This window comes from Vicugna pacos, unplaced genomic scaffold, assembly GCF_048564905.1.
Source record: "Vicugna pacos unplaced genomic scaffold, VicPac4 scaffold_76, whole genome shotgun sequence".
Taxonomy (NCBI): Eukaryota; Metazoa; Chordata; class Mammalia; order Artiodactyla; family Camelidae; genus Vicugna; species Vicugna pacos.
Window position 1 is genome coordinate 306,057 of NW_027328757.1, and position 26,231 is coordinate 332,287.

Consider the following 26,231-nt stretch of genomic DNA (forward strand, 5'->3'; position numbering starts at 1 on the left):
ATCAGTTAGACCAATTGATCAAATTTAAAAATTGACAAGGGCCTAAGTCCTTTGGCTCAAACTCCTCTGGGGATCCCAGAGACTTTTATATAAAATTAGATAAAATGGGCAAGAAGTAAAAGAAAAAGGTTTCTAGCACTTCTTCTAAAAACAAGTCTTATTGGTTGTGTTAGGTAGTTTAGATGGAAATGAGCACTGGGCAGGGGGAGAGGAAGAGGAAAGGAATAATCCAGAACACAAGGAACCTGAGCGGTCAGTCAACCAGAATGCAGGGAATGTGAGTTATCAATGAATCAATCCATACGAAACCAGGATATAAAAAGGAAAAACGAGGGAACGGCGCCATGTTTCTTGTCTTGAATTGGCCTGCTCCCAATTCCTAGGAGTGTACTATCTTTCACTATTTTTTTTATTTCTCTAATAAAAATCTTGCTTATATCACACTTTTTGTCTCTTGTCAGAAATCTTTTTTTCAGGTGACTAAGAACCACGGTAATTCTTATTTTCCTTTTTCCCAGTAACATTAATTTTGGTGCCATGACTCAGATTGCATGCTTAAACCTAATCTTTCCTCCTTCGTTTTCCTCTCCCTCCCCAAGGCCAGCCAGCTGAGCACAAGCTCCTGGGGCCAGCTGTGGCAGCTGGACCAAGAACACAAGGTGTGGTAGCCACTGGCTAAACTAAAGGAGATCACTCCAATTAGACCATGGAGACACCCAGCACACAATGGGATACCAAGAGTCTAGCCTTGCTGGGACTCCTTTGGGCTGAATATTGCCAGCTGGGACCATTTTAATCTTGTAGATTTTGGCCCTCAAAAGAAAAACACTTATCTCTAACCCTAACTCACTCCTCTATTTTTGCTCCCCCTTTCTCTGGCTGTCCCAGTTGAGCAGCTCTCCTGCTCCTGGATCACTGACCACCCACAGGGTTAAAACTCACTATTTCCTTGGACTGCGGTGACTCCCAGCTCATGGTAAGATTATGGCCGCTTTCCCCATCCAGAGAGGAGGCTGGGATGCCGGATCCTCCTTCAGTGGACCAATGACCCTGGGACACCAGGCTCTCTTCGGTCCATGGCTTCAGGGTACTCTTGGCTACATGCAGAAGACTCAGACATCAGACTATAGCCTGTGGGCTTCACCTTGGGACACTGAGCTCTGAAGACCCTCCTTCCCCCAGTATCCTGCCCTTCAGATGGAAAGCCAACAGCTGATCCCTGCTGACACTCCCCTGGGCTACATCTTAGCCCAAACCATGGCCCATAAATAGGAGCATAAATTCAACCACCTTGCTCCAGCTTAATCTCTTCTACAATACACAAGACAAATGGTCTAAAATATCATATATCCAGATCTTTTATTTGCTGAGGGACAGCAATGATCTCCTAAAGAAATGCAAAATAACCACCTTGGCCATGGTTACTATCAGAAACCTGCTATCCCCAACACCTCCTTGAAAGGGCGCTCCCTTAAACGTACGTCCTCCCCTGCTCTCCCTACCATATACCCCTCCTTTAAAGGGTGAATTTCTCACCCAGTCTGCCCCTGACATTAGATGAAAACTCTAAAAGGTGATCCAGGAACCTGGAGTAACTCTTGATGAAATGCTAACCATCGCTGCCAGTTTTTTATAATCAAGATCAGGTGCAAGAGGCCAAGGCTCAGGAGAAGGAAAGAGGGAAGGAGGCCAGGCATGCCCAGATGATTATGTCCCTTCAGGGCAGCCACCATCCTTACATACCCAGACCCCAACAGATGAGTCCAACAACAAGTGCAACATCTGCCACCAACTTGGTCACTGGGCCAAAGAATGTCCCTACAGGGACAGATCTTCAAGATCTGCCTGTTTCTGGTGTAACAAGCAAGGTCATTGGGTGGCCTGTCCCTCAAGCTGTGGGAGCCCATGATTGGGTTAACAAATTGTAACAGACCCCAGCCGCTTATCTCCTTAAAGAAGAGCAAATGTGCTTAGTAACTGCCTTGCTTGCATAGTTGAGGTTTTAGCAAGGACCCAGGCCCTCTGCTATAAATGCTGGGCGTGCCTGCTGTTAGATAGTCTTCTATCCCCAAAACAGCCTTGGGCTGGAATGGTAAACAAATTATAAAAAACTGCAGACTCAGAGTTGAGAAGGCTGGTTAGCCAATGACGGGTAAGATCCCCTGGGTGGGGGGCAACCTAAGACAGGCACAGCCGCCTGAGTCCAAGAAAAATGTTGTTAAGCAGCTGATTCTCATGCATTCTGCCCTGATAAGCTGAAAGGCTCAACACGAATATGATTTACCAAAAAGGGTCTTCTGACCTTGAGCCAAACACCAACAATAAACAAAGCCTTTGTACTCATTGTGATCCCACCCTGTCCTTCCCTAAATTCCTGCATTCCTCCTTTGACTGTACACAATAAATATGGGAGCATTTGAGAGGCTCGTGGAGTTGGCTCCCGACTCCCTCTCACTCTCTTGACTTTTTCCACAAAGTCTTGAGTAATTCATTGTGTCTCGGTGGGACTTCTGCTGGCCAGAACCCACAACTGGTGACGAACCCACATCGAGCCAAAATAGCCCACTGGGGAGAACAAACCTATGATCTGCAGATGGTCGTCTGGGACTAAAGAAGCCCCCCTCAATCAGCCCCAGTGCAAGAGATCTTCATCACTGGGCTGGAGCCACAGGTACAAATGGATGTAGCAGGTAAGACAATGACTTTTCTTTTGGATACCAGGGCCACCTACTCTGTCCTAACTTCCTTCTCCAGACCCTTCTCTTCTAGATCCTACAACACACCTACCCTTCTGGTCATTAAGAAGGATGGGGCCTATAGAGTAGTCCAAAATTTAAAAATTATAAACGAGGCTGTAGTGCCTCTTCATCTAGTGGTTCCAAACCTCTATGTATTACTAATAACATACCTCCAGGAACCCAGTGGTACCCTACCTTAGACCTAAAAGATGCTTTCTTCTGTATACCCCTTAGTCCCCAGTCTCAATAATTATTTGCCTTTCAGTGGGATTCATCCAATGGGTATCAAAGCCAGCTAACCTAGACAGTACTACCACAGGCGTTTAGAGACAGTCCTCACCTCTTTGGGCAAGCTTTGGCCCAAGATTTCCAGGACTTACAGCTTGAAAAAGGAACTATTCTCCGATATGTAGGTGTCTTACTTATCTGCTCCCTTACTCGAGAACAGGCCATCCAACGTGCAATCCAAACTCAACTTCTTGGCTGCGCAGGGATATAAAGTTTCCAGGTCCAAGGCCAAAATGATCAAACAAGAAGTAACTTATCTAGGAGTTGTTTCAACTTCTGGAAATCATAGCCTTTCCCCTGAATGAATTCAGGGACTCTTACAACTCCCTAATCCCACTGCTTGAAAAGAGCTCAGAGCATTTCTTGGATTAACAGGTTACTGTAGACTTTGGATCTCTAACTATGGGTCTATAGCCCAACCTCTATATGACAGTTTAAAGGGTAAGGATGATTCTACCTCTCCAGTGGGGTCCTTCCCAATAGGAAACAATGGGAAAATTAAAAAATCTAGTAAGATCCCCAGCATTGGGGCTGCCAGATCCCACAAAGCCCTTCCAGTTCTATGTTCATGAGAGAGGAGGAATAGCCTTGGGGGTCCTCACCCAATAGCTGGGTCCTACCCAATAGCCCATGGAATACCTCTCTAAGTGGCTAGATCCCACTACTTGAGGCTGGCCTTTCTGCCTAAGAGTGTTGGGAGCCCTCTTCACTCCATTTAAGTAGGTATGACCCTTGTTTGCCCCCTTCGTCCCTTGGCTAGGATTGGCTCTATGTATTTGACCTCTAACTTTTCAACCTTCTTATAAAATGTGTTTCTTCTCATCTAGAGTCAAACTTCAAATGGCTATACAACAAGGTAATCCACCAATCAGCCAAGACAGTTTTTATACTAGCCTTCAATGGACACTGACCCTTCACTCACCACTGGCCCAGTGATAGGATAGCCAGCTAGTCTGGGACCCCAACGAGTTCCATTGTCACCCCAGATCAGCAGGAAGTAGCTAGAGCAGTCATTGCCCTCTACATCCCAAGGATTTGAGGTCCTATGACTAGAGGGGGGAATGTTAGGTAGTTTAGATGGAAATGAGCACTTGGCAGGGGGAGAGGAAGGGGAAAGGAATGATCCAGAACACAAGGAACCTAAGCACAAGGAACCTGAGCTGTCAGTCAACCAGAGCACAGGGAACTCGAGTTATCAATCAATCAATCAATACAAAACCAGGATATACAAACAGGAAAATCTAGGGAACGGTGCCATTTTTTCTGTCTTGGATTGGCCCGCTCCCAATTCTCTGGAGTATACTATCTTTCACTATTTTTTTTTTTAACCTCACTGATAAAAGTCTTGCTTGTATCACGTTCTTTTTCTCTTGTCAAAAATCTTTCTTTCGGGTGACTGAGAACTGATCTTGTTATATCTGTTGCAGATTTGTCAAAAAAATAATAGTAATTTGCTGTAATAAAATTCTTATAAGTAAATCAAATGCAAATGAGATAAGAGCTTTTGGATAAATGCTTTAAAAATAAGTATATTTTAGAAATGTATACTTAAAATAATCTCTACAAATATTTGGAATCTTAAAATTCTAGAGTTGTGCTAAATTAAGTTAAATGATGGGAGTTTATTAAATAACTAGGTCATTCCCAAATACAGTAAGATATTAAAACATTCATTACTAAACATTGGTTTCCCTTTACAGAGAAGCTAAAGGTATTTTGGGGACTATTGATAAATATGTTTGCTGCCACCCTAAGAGATTTTCTATTAAAAAGCACATGCTTTTAGAAATTATTATTGGTATTTATATTTGTCAATCTACAGAATACTAATGCAGAAGACAGTTTATAATTGCTTATTTCCTAGTTTTCACTGGAAACTAAGGATTTTAAAAGTGTTCTAATTTAAATATGTAATTAAAGCTACTAGAAATAATAACATTTTTGGTATACAGTAAAAAATAGAGTGTATGTTTTCAGCAAAAAGGTATAAAACATGAAATTACATTTTGCTACTTAGAGTTGGTAGTTTCTAGATGTGGGAATTAAGGGATAAAATAATATGGATACAGAAGGTGATAGAAGGTTATGGAGAATCCTGAGAAAAGAGTTTTGTGTATGGCTGGGATTGACTAAATGGATTTCGTTAAGAGTAAACTGAAACATGATTGGGTTTTAATTCTCTATGTTAAGAAAACAAAGTTTCTTAGAGTGCTACTTTTGATAACAGACTGTGTGAGTGTGCGTTAAGTAATTTGTATCTGTTTTTAAAACCACTGTCACTTTGGTTGAGTAAATGAGTATTGTTTAACAGTGACCTATGATTTTATCTGATCAAGTGTTTTGAAACTTTTTAACAAGCTTCCCAAAATATCAAATTTTGATTAAATTCTTTTGACCTTCAGCTAAGCTAACTTTGGGATGCTTCAAAGGGCCCCTGAAATATCCCAAAGAGAGATATTAAACTAAGTAGACTACATACATCTCAAAAATGTTCTCCTAGGACAGTCTACCCAAGCAATAGAAATAAAAGCAAGAATAAACAAATGTGACCTAATTAAACTTACAAGCTTCTGCACAGCAAAGGAAACTATAAGCAAAACAAAACGACAACCTACAGAATGGGAGAAAGTTTTTGCAAATGAAACCGACAAAGTCTTGATCTCCAGAATATATAAGCGGCTCATACAACTTAATAAGAAAAAAACAAACAACCCAGTCAAAAATGGGCAAAACACCTAAACAAGCAATTCTCCAAGGAAGAAATACAAATGATCAATAGGCACATGAACAAAATGCTCAATATCACTAATTATCAGAGAAATGCAAATCAAAACTACAATGAGGTATTACCTCACACCAGTCGGAATGGCCATCATTCAAAAGTCCACAAATGACACGTGCTGGAGAGGGTGTGGAGAAAAGGGAACCCCCCTACACTGCCGGTGGGAGTGCAGTTTGGTGCAGCCACTGGCAAACAGAATGGAGATTCCTCAAAAGACTAGGAACAGACTTACCATATGACCCAGGAATCCCGCTCCTGGGCATGTATCCAGAAGGAACCCTACTTCAGGATGACACCTGCACCCCAATATTCATAGCAGCACTATTTACAACAGCCAAGACATGGAGACAGCCTAAATGTCCATCAACGGATGACTGGATAAAGAAGTGGTGGTATATTTATACAATGGAATACTATTCAGCCATAAAAAGTGACAACATAACGCCACTTGCAGCAACATGGATGTTCCTGGAGAATGTTGTTCTAAGTGAAGTAAGCCAGAAGGAGAAAGAAAAATACCATATGAGATCGCTCATATGTGGAATCTAAAAAAAACACACCATAAATTCAAAACAGAAACAGACTCAGACATAGAATATAAACTTGTGGTTGCCAACAGGGCAGGGGGTGGGAAGGGACAGACTGGGATTTCAAAATGTAGAATAGATAAACAAGATTATACTGTATAGAACAGGGAAATATATACAAGATCTTATAGTAGCTCACAGCAAAAAAAAATGTGACAATGAATATATACATGCTCATGTATAATTGAAAAATTGCTCTACACTGGAATTTGACACAACATTGTAAAATGACTATAACTCAAAAAATGTTAAAAAATAATGAACTAGACTTATTTAGTATGTTAAATTACTTTTAAAAAAGTCAAGTAATTGGGGATAAAACTTAGGTTATATTGTAGAAATAAAAGTCACTAGTATAGTTATTCTAAAATTCTTAAAAACCTATGTCCTGATATCAGTCATAATTCTAATTATTATCTTAAAATGTTGTATGTCAAAAATATCCAAGTTGCTTGTTAATTGCGTTATAATCAAATCTTTAACCATGTCATTCTAAGTCTTGTCATATAAACTGTCATTGTTTTACTCTAATGCTTTTATAAAATGAAGATCTTCAGGAAGATTCATAAAAAGGGTCTTTTAAACAAAAATGTTCCTGATAATTTTTAGATCATACCACTGAACTGGTAAATTTTAAAACTCTAATGGAAACCTGATGACTTTATGCAGATAAAAATTAATTACATGGAACTAAATGAACTGATAAATATGATTGATAACTTAATGATTCTAGAGAAACATACTGGCCTTTACTCTTTATTTTTCAAAAAAACCCTTTCCTCTTATTCTATGACCTACAACAAGTTGATAAAGTATGCCTTTGTAAACAAGCATAAAACATTTATCTTTTTTTCTCATCTTGATCCTTCCAAAATTTCACTTCTCCAGCTGGCTCCCCTGTGGATATGAGGGTTATTGCAAACAGATTACAACTAGTTACACTAATCATTGTTGTAATTTGTTGTTTCTAAGTTGTTATTCTCTGTATGACTTTATTAATGTTACTAACTGTATTGCTTATTCTATTTTATAAGATTGTTGTCTCTTGTATTTCCCAGTGTGTAACTAGGCCTCTGATAAGATGGCTAAACATCTTGGAAAAAATAGATCACATTATAACCCTGTATAGAATAATTATAATAGTGTGATTATACATATGAGAATGAGCAAGGAGGGAAAACATTTCCTGGATCATAATACACTAGTAAGACAGGCAATCCAGAGAATCTTGAGCATCACCAGAGCCTAGTCCAAAAATTAGCCCTTTGAGTGGCATGTCAACAGAATCTTCCACCTGATCCTAGGAATGAGACTTCCTAGGACCCTCAGACAAAATTGGTCATGAAATGTCTCTGAAAATATTGGTCGAATTTAGGACCAAGGGGAAGCACTGTGAAAAAAAAATACTACAAACAATATCAGCAAACAAAGACTGCTGAAGCCCTCAAGTCATCAGCGGCTGCCCCCACCCCCCCCAAGGGAAGACAAGCCTGCAGCCCAGCCTCTGCAGCCACTCACAGCAGTGCGCCCTGAGGGGACTCAGAATAAGAAAGGACAGAATACTGGCCCTAGATAGCTAGGTGCTTGTCAAAGGGATGAACTCAATGAACCCAAATGTTTGCTCCCTCCCATGCCTAGAAAAGAGCTAAATTCTTTTAACTTGAGATGCCTGCTTTTCTTTAGTTAACAACTAATCTTGTAATGTTCCAACTACCTGGTCTTTGTTGTAAAGCTCCTATATCTCCTAGCTCCTCCCCTACCTCTTCGGAGCAGTCCCTCAGAGCTATGTGAGAGGCTGTCATCTAGGGCTCGAGTCCTCCCGCCAAATAAAACAGAACTCTCAACTTTTAGGCCGTGCGTTAATGTCAGTCGACATGCCTTCTGTCTAATGTAGTGAAGCCCAGTAAGACTCCTTAGAAGGGCATGTACGGCCTTTAAAAATAAAAATCTAGCATAAAGACAGGTAGTGCAGCACAAATTGATCACAAACAATTTGAGGCCCTTCAAATGACATAATGTGGATAACTTCCTACTTGGACTACCCTTTCATTTTGAATAATGGTGACAAAAGCCCCTGGGTCATTCCATAAGGAATACTATATGCTACTACATTTTAAAATGTTAACACTGATGACCAAAAAAGGATGGTGGATTCATTACATTAACTTCATTTTAACAGACTTTTATGCAGCACATACTAAAAAGAAAACACAGTACTAGGTGCTTGAGAAGACAGAGCGAAATAAACTTTCAGATTCCAATCATTCAGAAGCTCATATCAAAGGGAGTAGGGGTGCAGAAGTGTAAAAAAATATATATATGGATATGATATGTGCTCCCATCAAATATGAAAGGAGATGTTAATGAAACCTAGACAGCATCTATACAGCCTTGCCAACATGCAGAAAGGAGATCTACCCTCCACCCTCTGGCCTTTCTCCTCTCATCCTATATTCTGGTCAACTAAAACTTCATTTTTCCCCTGAAGTAGTTTCTATTTATTAGGCCCATTTTCTCCTTTTGCTACTTATGTAAAACTTTATTTTATGCAGGAAATATTCCAGACCTACACAATAGTATAAAAATACTACATCCACGTACCCACCACATAATTGAGAAATACAACATTACAGGCAGTTGAAGCCCAATGTGTACCCGCAGTGGGTTGAATTGTGTCCTTCAGGAAGATATGCCCAAGTGCAGATCTCTGGTACCTGTAAATATAACCTAAATTGGAAATACTCTTTGCAACTGTGATCAAATTAGGTATCTTGAGATGGAGCGATCCTGGAGATGGACTGGGACGTAAATGGACTGAGGGATGTCCTTATAAAAGAAAAGACAGGGAGATTTAAGACAGGAAGATTTAAGAGAAATAAACACAGAGAAGCAGGTCATGTGCAGATAGAGGCATAGATTGGAGTTCTCCTCCCACAACCCAAGGAATGCTCTTAATGGCTGGCTGTCACAGTGTCTGTGATGAACCAGCTGCTGGTCTTACTACTGCTCTGAGACCCAGGCTAGAGGGGCTTGTCACGGATCCCACACTTTAGGGGAGCCACTACCACCCTCTTCCAGCTTCATCTCTCTGCAAACAGCCAAGGGTGCAGTGTGTGAGATCAAGGAGATGTGCACACAGCCTGCTCCCAACCTTGTTCCATGTATCAGGGGTCCTGAATTTGCTGCACAGTGGCCCTAAACCCCAAGTTCCAAGAAGCCTGCATGCTCCTCTTCCCTGGATCTGTGCTTCTGAGGGTTAAGTGGCACTGCACTGTTATACTTACTTCCAGGACTGGGAGGAAACCAACTGTTGGTGACTATATTCAGGGAACAGGGGACAAGTGGACTTCAACATCCACGTATGTGCACGTGAGATCTCTTGAGGTGAGGAATGGAGCTCAGAGTGAGTAGAGAAGAGGAAGAGGCTGGACCTGGGGCCTGTGATGTGGACCAGCGGCCTGGGGTGGGGGTCCCCCTTTCCCCACATCGCTGGAACAGAACTCTGAGGAGCCCAGGTATTGTACGCACACAACAGGTGTTGTACACAGACCCTAAGTGACCCTCAAACTTTTTCTTATTCCTGCTCTTGAATTTTCCATCCCCTTAAGTTGGCCTGGACCTGTGATTTTCTTCTAACCATCAGAATGTGAAAATGTCAATGGAATGTCACACTCTTGATTACATTAGGTATGTTCCTGTAGTTTGATCCGTCTATCATTTATGTGGTGATTTGGTTTTGTTTAGCAATGGAGAACTAATACGCCTGGCCCAGGAGAGGACAGACCTGGAGACTCCCGGTCTCCTAACGTGCCCTCTTCAATATCACGCAACTATTGCTAACACAAACTTGTTACCGATAGCTTTGTGATTTTAAATTAGCGTAACGAGCTAAACAAGGAAAAAACCCTGAAATATGCAAAGTATTCTAAATCTGAAGTTGGTTTCCTGGCAATCAAGATGGTGTATTTATTTGGTAGATGAGATACCTTGTTTAATAGTTTATTAGTTGATTTGAAACTTTCAAGTAATTTTACACGTGGCATGCAGGCCCTTAATTGAACGTTGCCCTGAAAACTTTACAGCTTACATATGCTACAGTTTGTCCAGTTTGTGAAGACAGAGGCAGAGACTGGAGTTCTCCTGCCACAAGCCAAGGAATGCCAGGAGGCAGCAGAAACTGGAGAAGATGAGGAGGATTTTCCCCTGGAGCACCTTGCTTTCAGACTGCTGGCTGCTGCAACTGTGGGAGATTAAACTTTTATGTTGTTTCAAGCCACCCGCCTACCTTGTGGTAACTGGTTATGGCAGCCCTGTGAGCAACCCTTCCCAGTTGAATTCTCTCCCCCTCTCCACAAGACGTCACCACTACCCTTAGCAAGGGGTCTGTCGTTCTCATGCGTGCCCCTCTACACACTCCGTGCGTGCATCCCCCCCCCCCACGCATGCCTTTTACTACATATACGCGTCCATAATCAATATGTGATTGTTTTACATGCTCTTAAACTTCGTATTCGTGGTATCGTAACGGTTCTATCCTTCTGAAACTAGTCTGTTCCCTCACCCACTTTTGCCACTGCCACCATCCAATCCTTGCCCCTCTTGGAGGTCTTTCTGTGTCTCAGACCCTTGAGAGAATTCTAGTCTCATCCCCACTCCAGCCTTTGCTGTCCCGTCCAGTTGACCGAAAATAGTGTCAAGTGGCTGGGTCAGTGCTGGCCTTACCACAGGAGAAGCTCAGTCCCTCACAGTCCTCCCCGGCCCCCCACACCCATCACTGCTCTAAACCAGTGATGCTCAAACTCTAGTGTGCTTCTCAGAGTCACCTGAAGGACACGTAAAACTCTGATTGCCGGCCCACCTTCAGAATGTCTGATTCAGTAACTCTGGAGTGGGGCCTGAGCATCTGCATTCCTCACAAGCTCCCAGGTGACGCTGATGCCGCTGGTCCACAGCAGCCCAGTGGCACCATCTGGTCTCCGGATGAGCTTGGTCATCCGTCGGTTTCTTTCAATAGAAGGAAGTAGGGGCTAGACCTCCACCTCTCCCTTTACGTTAACTGTTTATACACTGGCATTTTAATTAACTTGTGGCGGCAATAAAAGAACTTAAGACACGGTTTCAATGACAGTAAGGTGGCACAAAGCAAAAAGAAAAGATACAAGGATAGACCTGCATCAGTGTTATATACCTAAGAACTCTGCAGCTTATCCATTTCTGGCAAACTTTTATTTTTAACAGGGGCAAATGCTGTCAAACGTATCTGAAAAACTTAAGAGAAAAGTCAGATGAAGGTGGATAACACTTTTTGCATGATGAAATCGGGAACAAAACCAGTGTTGATAAAATTCCCACTGGCTACTGAGAAGCAGAAAATCTCAAATCCGTGAAGAACAATTTCGTTGTTTCTTCCTCCATCGTGTCTTTCTATGCCTGAGAACTGTGGGATGAAATAAGAGACAATTAGCAATTGCAAGCCAAGAACATGCAACACTGACTTTCTAAATCTAAGAAAACAGGCAATCCTACGTACGCCTGTTGTACCATCAAGAGAAATCAACACATTTTCCCCTTGCGACGCAGACGTCTGGACGTGTCTTCCATCATGCACCCCTCACACCAACCTCCTCTCCCACTTGCCAAACACCAGAAACGCCTGCTTTGTTGCTGTTGTTTTCTTGAGAGACTCATTAAATAAGTCAGTCTTTCCACCTTACTAGCCTGTGCTCTATCCATCAGTCACTCCCAGACCCTCTGTTTCCAGGCCTGCGAAAAGGAAGAGGAGAAGGACAGGGAAAAGCAAAGGAAGAAAGAGAAGGAGAGGACAGGCAAGATACAAGCTGACTTAATCACCAATTCAGTGGTGAACAACAGTCTTACCGAGGCTAACGTTCTTCTCTTTTGACTGACTGTCCCATGAAATATAAACCTTTACAACTGAACAAACAGTTAGGTATCAATCAACCAGTGGGCTCCCACTTGAAAATGTTCACTTGCTACACCTTTGTCAGCAGTCACATTCTCACGGGCATTTTCTCCCAGTTAGCCCAAGAGACCGTACTGCTGTAGCCCACTGATGAAGGCCCAGCTAGCGCACGTTCCAGTCACTTCAGCCGCCTGTTCTGGCAACTGTGTTCCAGACAAACAGTGCTCGCGGCTACCAGGTCTGATAAGTTTCCCACCTGCAGAAGTCTTACAGCTACCGCTCGGAGGGCCTGCAGCTGGGAGCGAAGCACATTTCAGAACACGCTCCATTCTACATTATCTAGCATACACGCCTTACGAACGTTAAGCTGTCCTGAAACTAGGCTTTAGCCAAATTTCCTTTACTACTATTTGCTTTGTGGAGGAAACTTAAAAACATAACACAATAGGCCTATGTCAGGAATGGCTGGGTGATACTCGGAGCTGCACACAGATACCTGGCTTCCCCGGGGCTGCCCTCTGCTGGGTCCACATCCTTTTCAGGTCCTCGCCCTGGTTCTTCGGTTCTTGGCCCTTCAGCTTCTTGGACCTCTTCATCAGAGTCTTCACACTGATATTCAGTCGCTTCTTTCGTGAAGAATAATACGGACTTTGGGACCAGAACTTCACGGAAAAAATAGCCCAACTTATAATCAGTGGCGATATCCAATACCCTACCCTCAGGAGAATCAGGAGGGTAGAAGTAGGTGAAGAAGGAACGACTGGGCACCTTGTCCGTGGCTGGTACCACACTTCCACGGCCCTCACACTTCTGCAGCTCGAGAGTTTTCATGGTGAGGTCTTTCCCCTCTTTCCAGTAGATCTCACAGCCTGTGCTGCTGATTATCTCTGGCCCTCTGGAGAAGAAGGGATCAGAATCATCTGGGTCTGAGCGCATTCGGTACGTTTTCGTCAGAACTTGGTTGAAAAAGTACTCGTTTGACTCAAAGATAAATTCTACGGTGAAGCCCATTGGTTCATCGACCCCAGAAAACTTTATTTTCACATCTGTCAAGTGCTCCAGGGCAAGTTCGTCATTTCCCCGGATCATCCTACCGAGCATCTTGACATTTTTAAAAGCTGTCAGCCAAAAGTGAGGTATGCCATTTATTTGCCCCTTTCCTTCAGGCTCTGCATCCATTTCTTCCCAAGCCCCTTCCGCCACACCTACTGCCCACTGACATTCCCCTTCTGTGGGCTCATGAATTGCATTGATGATGGCAGCTCTCCTATCGAACAGAGGTTCGTAGAAGGCAGCGTACTTTTTCTCGAGATCAAAAAGGTCTTTATAGAATTGGGCTTCTACTTGCGCATGTCGTGCCTGGAGGTTTTTGAGAGCTTTGACCCGCTGCGTAAGTGCTAGAGGCAAGCGCTGAGCACCGCCTGCCTTTGGGCCAGACGCCCCAACAGGGGCTGCGAGGGCCTGAGGACTCGGCCGCCACTCGCCAGCCTGGGCCCTGCCCTCGGGGCCACAGGCTCCAGCCTCCCAGGACTGGGAGGCATCAGCCAGGGCCTCGCCCCCCCACACCTCAGCTTCCTCTCCCAGGTCTTCCCGCTCCTGGGGCACAGGTCCCTCTCCCGGGGCTTCCACCTCCTGAGGAGGCGCGGGGCCCTCTGCAAGGTCTGCAAGGTCTGCAAGGTCTGCAAGGTCCAAGCGCTGCCAGAAGCGGCGCCGAGCCCCCACGCGGCCCGCGTGGGGCCGGACCAGGTCACGGTCGCTGTGTAGAAGGGAATGGACCAGAATGCGGAACAGGGACCCAGACCGCACGGTGGGGGCCTCACGGGCACCCGAGACGACTTCTGTGCCCTCCTGCCCGTCCTCCTCCTCCTCTTCTGTCTCCCTCTCTTCCTCCTCCTCGTCTTCGTCCCCCTCTTCTGACTGGTACTCCTCCTCCTCCTGGTCCTCGAACTCGAATTCAAACTCTTCCCTTTCCCCCTCCTCCTCTCCCAGCTCTACAGCCCAGTTCTCTTCCGCTGCGGCCTCGGCGACCTCCTCCTGCCAACCCTCATCCTCCGGAAGGACTCTGAAGACGCCCTGGACTCCATCCATCCCTTCCAAAGGTGACGCACCGACCCCAAGGAGTCTGTTGTCGCCGCCCGCCCAGCCAACAGCTGTGTCCCGGCCACCTGGGATCTGGCCGCGCTCCTCTGCGGCAGACATGGCAGGAGGGACGCGGCCGACACCGACCCGGCTGCAGCGACGACTACGGCGAAGATGGCGGCCGCCGGGCTGACCGCCGTTGCGGGGAGGCTGTTGGCAGCGGGCCCGCCTGGAGGTGGCGGGGGCGGCAGAGGGGGCGGCAGAGAAGCCGGCTGCGCAGGGAACAAGAAGAGTCTGCGAAGGCGCCTGTGGGGGCCCCGGGACAGGAGAGCCCCCGGGGCAGCCCGAGAAGTGGCCCGGGGAGACTGCGCCTGCGCCGGTGGTGGCGGCCGTCCCCAAGGCGGGAGAGCGTCTGGCTGACTGGCAGTGGGAGGCGGAGCTTGGAAACGTCAACAAAGAGCCACTTCCTCCAGCGCCAGCTCTGAGCTCATTGGCCAACAGGCAAAGACTGACATGCCCGTGGCCCAATGAGTGATCAAGGCCTTCAGCTTCCCTGGGGGCCTTCGAGTCCTGGGTGGCTCTTGAAGCCCACCCAAGTCCCTTCCGTTTCATTCTACCATTGCAAGCAAAACTGCAGTGTCCCTATAGGGTGGCGCGCTGGGGTATACAAACCTGGATTTGTTCCCCAGTTTCCACCTTGGGATGGCTCACGCCAGTGGAGACACAGTTATTTACAGGGGGAGAAAGACGTGGATAGATCAAGTATCAGCAATGGTAAAAACCTCGCACAGGAGACAGAAAGAGAACGTGGAGGTCTTAATGTTGCTAAAGCTACTGAGAAAAGAACATACAAAGTTGAAACGGATGTAGTGAGAATGAAGAGCTGAAGACACATTACAAACAGGAGCTGAAAGGTGTTTCATCACTGCTCCCCCATTCACTTCATGACTCTATAAAACGAAGAGAGAGAGCGGGAGACGGAGAGGGAGGGAGAGAGAGAGACAGACAGAGAGAGGCTTCTTTTAAAGAACTGGGCTAAGCTAAGCACCTGCTATGGACTGAATTGTGTACCGTTCCCCCTCCCCCCAGAAATTCAAATGTTAAACCCTTACCCCCACCTCACTCCCTACTCCCCCCCCCAACCCAAATGTGATGGTATTTGGAGACAGGGTGTTTGGCAGGTAATGAAGACTTAGTGAGGTCATGAGGCTGGGGTCCACACACTGGGATTAGTGCCCTTATAGGAAGAGACCATAGATCTTGATCTCCCCTGCACCACCCCCATGTGAAGGCACAGGGAGAAGTCGGCTCTCTTCTAGCCAAGATGAGGGCCCTCACCAAGAACTCGACCGTGCTGGCTCCCGGACCTTGCATTGCCCAGCCTCCAGAACTGCAGGAGATAAATGTTTTGTCTACGCTGCCCAGTCTATGGCATTTTGTTGTGGCAGCCCGAGCAGACTAATACGGCATGACAGACATTAAAAGGACAGGCTTCCTAGAATGATTTCTCAGTCGACAGTCCAAGACGTTTTGCTGTACTCAGACCCACTGAGTAGTAACATTTTGCTGTACTCAGACCCACTGAGTGGTAATTCTACACTTAACTTTTCGAGGAACTGCCAGATATTTTCCCACAGTGACTCCATCATTTTAGAGTCCCACCAGTAATGTATAAGTGTCCCAATGTCTCCACATCCTGGTAAATATGTTTTATTTTTCACCTAAAAAATATTTCTGTTTTACCCATCCTTATGAGTGTGCTTTGGCATCACATGGTGGCTTTGGTCGCATTTCCCTACTGACTAAGGATGTCAAGCTGATTTTCATACCCTTATTGCACACCTGTGCATCTTGTTGGAGACATCTGTATTCATATCCTATTCATACCCATGTTTTAAACCAGATTCCTCGGCTACTTGTTGAGTTGTAAGTGTTCTTTATGTGTTCTGGACCCTAGACCCTAATTAGATATATGCTGGCCACAAGAGTTTCATCCCATTCTGTACGTTGTGGTTTTGCTGTCATGTTAATGTCCTTCGATGCAAAAACGTTTTTATTTCTGATGAAATCCAATTTATCCTTTTCTATGTTTACTTATGCTTTTATCATCATATCTAAGAATCCATTGCCAAAGCAAAGGTCATGAATATTTACCCCTTCTGAAGGACTGAATCCTGTACTCCCATAAGCATATGTTGAATACCTAATCTGCATCATCTCAGAATGTGACTGTGTTTGGTGACAGGACCTTTAAAGAGGTAATTAAGGCCAACGGAGGTCATATGGTTGGACCCTAGCCAATCGGACTGGTGTCCTAAAAAGGGAAGTACGTTTGGACACAGGAAAACACAGCAGAGCTGCACGTACACTAGAGGAAAGATCATGTAAGGATGCAGGGAGAAGGCGGCCGGCTGCAAGCCAAGAACAGAGCCCTGAGAAGAAACCAAACTTGCTGACATCTTGTTCTTGGACTTCTCGTCTCCAGAACCGTGAGAAACTAAATTTGGGTTGTTTAAGCCACCCAGTCTGTGGTATTTTGTGATGGCGGCCCCAGCAAACTAATACATTTTTTCTAAGAGTATTATGGGTGTAGCTCTTACAGCTCGATCTTTGCTCATTTAGAGTTCATTTCTGTATGTGGAGTGATTGTAGGTGTCCAGCTTTACTCATTTTGATAGCCTGCTGTCCTAGTATCTTTTTTTTTTTTTTTTTTGGTAGTGGCTCCGCTTTCTCCCCACTTAATGATCTGACATCCTTGCTGAAAATCAACCGAACATAGATTTATGGGTTTATTTCTGGACTCCCAGTTTGTTCCATTGATCCGTATGTCTCGTGTTGTTTCAGTACCACACTGTCTCGATTACTGTTGCTGTGGTAAGTTTTGACACGGGGAAGTGGAATCCTCCAGCTTTCTCTTTCTTTTTCAAGATGGTCTTCGCTATTCCCGGTCTCCTGTAATTCCGTATGAATTCTAGGGCCAGCCTTTTCATTCTGCAGACAAGGTCACTGGCGTATTGAAAGGGATTGTTTTTCATCTGTAGATCTCTTTACATAGGATTCCTATGTGTACATTAAGAGCTCAAATTTCCAATGCTGCTGTGATGCCTTTGAGCCTCAGAATACCCCACTGGCCTAACTGTGATTTCCCCTGCTCTCACCTGAATGTCTCCTTCTTCTGGGACAGGTACCCCACCCAGCTGGGTTCTCTCCGATCAGCCAGACTAGCTGCACCCCACCTGCTCCTCTGCCCAACGGGTTTTCCTTGCCTGCCAGCCAGTGGAATTTTTCAAATAAGGTGATCATGCCCTCTTGTGGGAACCAGGGAGCGCCCCACTCTCTTGCTACTCTGCAATCTCTTTCCCATCACCCCTGTCAGTTCACTCTACTCCTGAACACAACTCCCCTGCCGCGCTGCACGGCATGCCCTGTCCTCACCCCGGGTGTGAATGTGTGACTAAAAGAGCTGTCAATCACATCTGTCCGGTGCCAGTGTCGTGTGCTTGGCCATCTCACACCATTAGGGTAGGGGATCCCTCCTTCACCAGTGGGGTGGATGGGAGATAAAGAGAACTGCAGGTGGGTCAGAAGGGGGAGGTAGGGGGTAGGTCGTGGGGCAGTCTTGCGGAAAGGAGCCCCCCTGGGACAGGCCCAGGTTGACCTTCTAAAGGGTTGTGGAAAGGCATAGCTTGAGGCCCCACCACAGAGGAAGGATCATGAATAATATAGCTCCCCGATTGTCTCTCAAGTGTGCCTGTTCCAAGTGAGACCCGATCAAATTCGTAAGCTTTTGCACAGCAAAGGAAACCACCAACAAAATGAAAAGACAACCTACGGACTGGCAGAAAACATTTGCACATAATGCAACCGAAACGAGATTAATTTCCAAAATATACAGTCAGTTCATACACCTCGTTTTTAACATTTTTGTTGAGTTACAGTCATTTTACAATGTTGTGTCAAATTCCCGTGTAGATCACAATTTTTCAGTTATACATGAACATACATATATTCATTGTCACATTTTTTTTCGCTGTGAGCTACCATACGATCTTGTATATATTTCCCTGTGCTATACCATGTAATCTTGTTTATCTATTCTGCATATGCCTGTGAGTATCTACAAATTTTGAATTCCTAGTCTGTCCCTTCCCACCCCCCGCCCCCTTGGCAACCACAAGTTTGTATTCTATGTCTATGAGTCTGTTTCTGTTTTGTATTTATGTTCAATTGTTTTTTTTTTTTAGAGTCCACATGAGCGATCACATATGGTATTTTTCTTTCTCTTTCTGGCACTTAGAATGACATTCTCCAGCTCAATATGAAAAAAACAAACAACCGAATTAAGAAATGGGCAGAAGACCTAAATAGACATTTTTCCAAAGAAAACATATAGAGGGCCAACAGGCACATGAAAAGATGCTCAACATCACTAATTATTTGAGAAATGCAAATCAACACTACTATGAGGTATCTCCTCACACCCATCAGTGTCCACCATCAAAAAGTCTACGAATAGTAAATGCTGAAGAGTGTTGGGAGAAAAGGGTGGGAATGTAAATTGGTGCAGCCGCTATCGAAAACAGTACAGAGGGTCTTTAAAAAACTAAAAATAGTTATTCTATGATCCAGGAATCCCACTGTTGGACATATATCCAGAGAAGTCTAAAACTCTCATTCAAAAATGCACAGGCACCCCAATGTTCATAGCAGCACTGTTTACAATAGTCAAGACATGGAAACACCCTACATGTCCATCGACATATTAGTGGATAAAGAAGATGTCATAGATAAATAGACAAACAAACAAATAAATTGGAATACTACTCAGTCATAAAAAAGAATGAAATATTGCTATTGCAGCAATGTGGATGTACCTAGCAATTATTCTAAGTGATGTCAGACAGAAAAAGACAAATATTATATCATGTCACTTTTATGTGGGATGTAAAAAATAATACAAATGAACTTATTTATAAAACAGGAACAGACTCACAGACGTAGAAATCTAACTTATGGTTGCTTAGGGAAATGTCAGGTTGATGGTTTAGTTAGGAATATGGGATTAATAGATACACTCTGCTATATATAAAATAGATGGAAGGGATCTGATAGGAACACAATATTGTAAATCAACTTCAAACAAAGTGCCTGTTTCAAGCATGTGTAACAACCTTGCCTGTCTCCATTGTGCTGCTTTCCTAACACATGTGAGTTTGTTTGCTTGTGTGTACTAAGTTATTTGTTGTCCTTCGACTTTTAAATTTCATTATTGTTCTTCTGTTTATGTATCTATCTTTCATTGGAAATGGAGTAGTGAAGTCTCTAAGGATTATTTAGAAACTGTGTACTTATCCATTCGATTCTGTCAGTTTTTGTTTCATGTGTTTTCGGACATATAGATACATTATTATTGCATCTTTTTAATATACTGACTCCCTTTTTTAATATACAAGGCTCTTGTTTGACTATGTGACCATTTTTATCTTAAAGTGTGTTTCATCTGATATCAGTGTAGCCACCCCAGCTCTCGCTTTGGTATAGAATTTGCATAGAATATTATTTTCCATCCTCTTTTTTTCACCCTATGTGTCTTTGGATCTAAGGTGAATCTCTTGCAGATAACATAATTGGGGGATGTTTTTGTTAATCCCCTTTGCCAATCTCTGCCTTTTCCTTGGACAGTCTTATTCATTGGTATTATAGTAATTGCTGAGAAAGAGAGACTTTTCTGCCATTTTGCCATTTGTTTTTCCTATGTCACCCTTTTTTTGTTCTTAACTCCTCAATTGCTGCCTTTTTCTGTGATTAAATGAATTTTTCTAGTGTTCATCAGTGATTCCTTTATCATTCCTTTTTCCTTTACATTTTTAAGGGTTTTTTGTTTGTATGTTTGGGGGCTTTCTGTTTTTGTTTTTTGGTGATAACCCAGGGATTATAATTAATGTCTTAAGTTTATACTAATCAAGTTTGTATTGATACCAAGGTAGTTTCAGTAGTATTCAAAAACTCTTCTTCTTTCCAGCTTTGCCACCTCCCTTTTTGTGGTTATTGTGACAAATGATGTATTTGTGTATTTGATGTCCATTAACAGAGATTTCTTGTTAATGCTTTATAATTTGTATTTTGAATCATATATGAGAACAAAAAGAGGAGCTACAAACCAAAAATGCAGTAATATTGGCTTTTGCACTTGTCTGTGTAGTTAACTTCGCCTTTGTGGTTTATTTCTTCAGGGGCTTAAATAAATGTTCCGTGTTCTTTCATTTCAGTGTCGACTCCTTTCAGTGCTTTGTTAGGTACTCTCTTAATTTTTGCTTATCTTGAAATGTCTTTCTCTCCCCTTCATTTTCCCATATATAGATTTCTTGGTAGACAGAGTATTTTTGTTCATTTGTCCTGCACTTTTACTGTGTCATTCTAATGCCACCTGCCCTCTGTGGTTGCTGTAGTGCAATTGGAACAAATTCTTATTGAGGATTACTTGTATGTGAGGAGTCATTTCTACTGTTGCTTTCAAGATTCACTCTTTGTCTTTCAATTTTGATAATTTGATCATGATGTGCCCTCTGAGTTTATCTTGCCTGGAGTTTGTTGAACTTATTAGATGTATAGATTCATGTTATTTTCTCTAATTTGGGAAGTTTTGAGTTATCATTTGTTCAAATATTTTATTCTGTTTTCTCTCCTTCTTCTCCTCTGCAACTCTCATTTTATGTATGTTGATATGCTGTTATTTGTCCCTAATTATAATTTATATCTCTTTGTGATAGTCTCTATTTTGTGACACACCTTTCTAATGTTCCCTAATTCTTTTATCATTGAGCTTATTGAAGGCAGTTGATGTAGTTTATTTTTCAAGCAACCCAAATCCTGTGCTTTATCTCTGGCAGTTTATATTACATTATAATCCAAAGCAATATGGAGTTTGACGCAACACTGTGGAATGATTGTGAATCGATGAAAATGTAAAAAAAAAAAAAAAAAGAAAAATAATAATCCAAAGCAATAGTAATGAAAACAGTGTGGTACTGGCATAAAAACAGACATATAGATTGATGGAACAAAATAGAGAGCCCAGAAATAAACTCACACATATATGCTCAACTATTTGACAAGAGCTCCAAATGGGGAGTCCCACACAATGGGGAGCCCCACACAATGGGGAAAGGATAGTCTCTTCAGTAAATGGTGCTGGAGAACTAGATATCCACATGCAAAAGTATGATATTGGACCCTTATCTTACACTATTCCTCAAAATTAACTCAAAATGGAGTCAAGATTTAAACATAAGGCCTGAAGCTGTAAAACTTGTAGAAGAAAATATAGAGGTAAGCTCTTTGACATAGGTCTTGGCAATGATTTTTTTTTGAATTGACACCAAAACAAAGATCACAGAAGCAAAAACAAACAAGTGGACTACATCAAACTAAAAGGCTTCTGCACAGCAGAAGAAACCATCAACAAATGAAAAGGCCACGTATGTACAGAGTGGAAGAATATATTTGCAAATTATTATATACCTGTTAAGGGGTTAATATCCAAAATATTTAAGGAAACTCAATCAAATCTAGAGCAAAAAAATTAACTCAGTTAATAAGAGAGTATGTAATCTAAATATACATTTTTTTCCAAAGAAAACATACAACTGGCCAACAGGTCTTTGAAAAGTTGTTCAGCATCACTTATCATCTGGGAAATGCCAATCAAAATCATGATTAAGACGTCAGACCTGTTAGTATGGCTATTATCAAAAAGACAAGAGGTAGCAAGTGTTGGTGAGAGTGTGGTAAAATGGGGGAACCCTTTTGCACTGTTGGTGGGAATGCTAATTGGTACCATCATTACTGAAAACAATATGGAAGTCCCTTAAGATATTAAAAATAGAGCTACCACATGATCCAGCAATTCCAGTCCCGGGAATATATCCAGAGGAAATGACTTCTGCTCTGCTCTCTTATGCTCATTGCTGCATTATTTGGAATAGCCAAGGAATAGTGACGACCTAAGTGTTCATGGACAAATGAAAGGATAAAGAATATATATATATGACATATAAAAAAATTCTTCTTAAAATTCATTAAAAAGATTATTATTGCCTTTATTGGGGTGAAAGTGAGAGGAACAGGAACAGAGACAAGACATAGTGGATTCTCCGTCCTCCAGGCTTCTTGTCTCAGGAAATCTCTACAGACAGACCTTAAGAGGGAGCCAGTTGGAAAGATGACATGGAGTTGGTAGAATCTTAGCAACATAGAGCAGAGTATAGTATCTTGAGCTCAGATATTTAGACAACTTTCACCTAGAATCTGCTTCTTCCTATAGCACATATATCCTGACAAAGAATTCAAACAGTATGAATTTGAGACAAAATAAACACAGAAATGACTACAACATCAGCAGCACCACTTCCAAAAATGCAAGAACAAAACTCCAGACCTTTGTTAGGAGTTGTACTTGTGTTTATACAATAAATAGGGAATCTGTGGGTTTTAATTAAATTTACAGATTTAATTAATCTTTGGGTAGAAAAACTCCTACACATAATGACTTCTCTTCTTTCTCACATACCTGGGAAACTCAGAGTTAAGTAAAAAGCTTCCTTCCCCATGTTTTTGGATAATATCCCAGCCTCAGGCACACTCAAAACCTTTGCCTGAGTCCCAGATGGAACATCTCTCTCAGGTGAGGCAGTTTTTCTACTGAAGAATCTCAAAAATAGCCTTAAGGTTTTGTAAGAATTGGGAGATGTGTAAAATATTTGTAAAAACTATGTAGAGGCAAAAAACTTCTATCACTCAGAGATGTATTTGGAGGTGTGTGTGGGTGTGTGTGAGTGTATGTGTAAAGATTATTTCAGTTTAACTTTAGGCAAACTGTCAACATAAACTCGACACAAAAGCAATTTCCAGTCCCCCGTGTCTTTAAACTCAAGGTATGAGCTACCCTGCAGAGGCAGGACCTGGTGCTTTGGGGCAGGCGCAGCAGTTGAGTGTAAACTCTCAAACCAGACAGCCTGGGTAAAAGTCCCAGTTCACCTACAGGGTGTGAGATCTTGGGCTCAGGACTTAATATCTCCAATCCTATCTCATATAATAATTCTCAAATTCCCCATCAGTAAATGAGGTGAAGAATGGTATCAACCTCATCAGATTGCTGTACAAATTTAACGAGCTAATATTTACAAGGTCCTACTTGGTATAGGGCTTGGCACAGAGTTTAAGTGCAAATTGATGTCTAAGAGCATTCCTTGGCTTGTGGCAGGAGAACTCCAGTCTATGCCTCTATCTGCACATGACCTGCTTCTCTGTGTTTATTTCTCTTAAATCTTCCTGTCTTAAATCTCCCTGTCTTTTCTTTTATAAGGACATCCCTCAGTCCATTTACGTCCCAGTCCATCTCCAGGATCGCTCCATCTCAAGATACCTAATTTGATCACAGTTGCAAAGAGTATTTCCAATTTAGGTTATATTTACAGGTACCAGAGATCTGCACTTGGGCATATCTTCCTGAAGGACACAATTCAACCCACTGCGGGTACACATTGGGCTTCAACTGCCTGTAATGTTGTATTTCTCAATTATGTGGTGGGTACGTGGATGTAGTATTTTTATACTATTGTGTAGGTCTGGAATATTTCCTGCATAAAATAAAGTTTTACATAAGTAGCAAAAGGAGAAAATGGGCCTAATAAATAGAAACTACTTCAGGGGAAAAATGAAGTTTTAGTTGACCAGAATATAGGATGAGAGGAGAAAGGCCAGAGGGTGGAGGGTAGATCTCCTTTCTGCATGTTGGCAAGGCTGTATAGATGCTGTCTAGGTTTCATTAACATCTCCTTTCATATTTGATGGGAGCACATATCATATCCATATATATATTTTTTTACACTTCTGCACCCCTACTCCCTTTGATATGAGCTTCTGAATGATTGGAATCTGAAAGTTTATTTCGCTCTGTCTTCTCAAGCACCTAGTACTGTGTTTTCTTTTTAGTATGTGCTGCATAAAAGTCTGTTAAAATGAAGTTAATGTAATGAATCCACCATCCTTTTTTGGTCATCAGTGTTAACATTTTAAAATGTAGTAGCATATAGTATTCCTTATGGAATGACCCAGGGGCTTTTGTCACCATTATTCAAAATGAAAGGGTAGTCCAAGTAGGAAGTTATCCACATTATGTCATTTGAAGGGCCTCAAATTGTTTGTGATCAATTTGTGCTGCACTACCTGTCTTTATGCTAGATTTTTATTTTTAAAGGCCGTACATGCCCTTCTAAGGAGTCTTACTGGGCTTCACTACATTAGACAGAAGGCATGTCGACTGACATTAACGCACGGCCTAAAAGTTGAGAGTTCTGTTTTATTTGGCGGGAGGACTCGAGCCCTAGATGACAGCCTCTCACATAGCTCTGAGGGACTGCTCCGAAGAGGTAGGGGAGGAGCTAGGAGATATAGGAGCTTTACAACAAAGACCAGGTAGTTGGAACATTACAAGATTAGTTGTTAACTAAAGAAAAGCAGGCATCTCAAGTTAAAAGAATTTAGCTCTTTTCTAGGCATGGGAGGGAGCAAACATTTGGGTTCATTGAGTTCATCCCTTTGACAAGCACCTAGCTATCTAGGGCCAGTATTCTGTCCTTTCTTATTCTGAGTCCCCTCAGGGCGCACTGCTGTGAGTGGCTGCAGAGGCTGGGCTGCAGGCTTGTCTTCCCTTGGGGGGGGTGGGGGCAGCCGCTGATGACTTGAGGGCTTCAGCAGTCTTTGTTTGCTGATATTGTTTGTAGTATTTTTTTTTCACAGTGCTTCCCCTTGGTCCTAAATTCGACCAATATTTTCAGAGACATTTCATGACCAATTTTGTCTGAGGGTCCTAGGAAGTCTCATTCCTAGGATCAGGTGGAAGATTCTGTTGACATGCCACTCAAAGGGCTAATTTTTGGACTAGGCTCTGGTGATGCTCAAGATTCTCTGGATTGCCTGTCTTACTAGTGTATTATGATCCAGGAAATGTTTTCCCTCCTTGCTCATTCTCATATGTATAATCACACTATTATAATTATTCTATACAGGGTTATAATGTGATCTATTTTTTCCAAGATGTTTAGCCATCTTATCAGAGGCCTAGTTACACACTGGGAAATACAAGAGACAACAATCTTATAAAATAGAATAAGCAATACAGTTAGTAACATTAATAAAGTCATACAGAGAATAACAACTTAGAAACAACAAATTACAACAATGATTAGTGTAACTAGTTGTAATCTGTTTGCAATAACCCTCATATCCACAGGGGAGCCAGCTGGAGAAGTGAAATTTTGGAAGGATCAAGATGAGAAAAAAAGATAAATGTTTTATGCTTGTTTACAAAGGCATACTTTATCAACTTGTTGTAGGTCATAGAATAAGAGGAAAGGGTTTTTTTGAAAAATAAAGAGTAAAGGCCAGTATGTTTCTCTAGAATCATTAAGTTATCAATCATATTTATCAGTTCATTTAGTTCCATGTAATTAATTTTTATCTGCATAAAGTCATCAGGTTTCCATTAGAGTTTTAAAATTTACCAGTTCAGTGGTATGATCTAAAAATTATCAGGAACATTTTTGTTTAAAAGACCCTTTTTATGAATCTTCCTGAAGATCTTCATTTTATAAAAGCATTAGAGTAAAACAATGACAGTTTATATGACAAGACTTAGAATGACATGGTTAAAGATTTGATTATAACGCAATTAACAAGCAACTTGGATATTTTTGACATACAACATTTTAAGATAATAATTAGAATTATGACTGATATCAGGACATAGGTTTTTAAGAATTTTAGAATAACTA

General features: G+C 42.4%; 1 protein-coding gene across 2 annotated transcripts; it reads right to left on the reverse strand.

Annotated features, from left to right (window-relative positions):
• Window positions 1-11,599: 11,599 nt before the first annotated feature.
• Window positions 11,600-14,420, reverse strand: LOC140694639 (nucleosome assembly protein 1-like 1-A). Of its 2 annotated transcripts, XM_072957790.1 has the most exons (3): window positions 13,087-14,420; window positions 12,815-12,944; window positions 11,600-11,832 (listed from the first exon to the last, which is right to left on the reverse strand). In XM_072957790.1, the coding sequence occupies exons 1-3, from the start codon at window positions 14,404-14,406 to the stop codon at window positions 11,771-11,773; spliced, it is 1,512 nt and encodes a 503-aa protein (XP_072813891.1). In that variant the 5' UTR covers window positions 14,407-14,420; the 3' UTR covers window positions 11,600-11,770. The 2 variants fall into 2 exon arrangements, with proteins under 2 accessions (XP_072813891.1, XP_072813890.1); XM_072957789.1 differs by having other exon boundaries at window positions 12,815-14,420.
• Window positions 14,421-26,231: the final 11,811 nt, after the last annotated feature.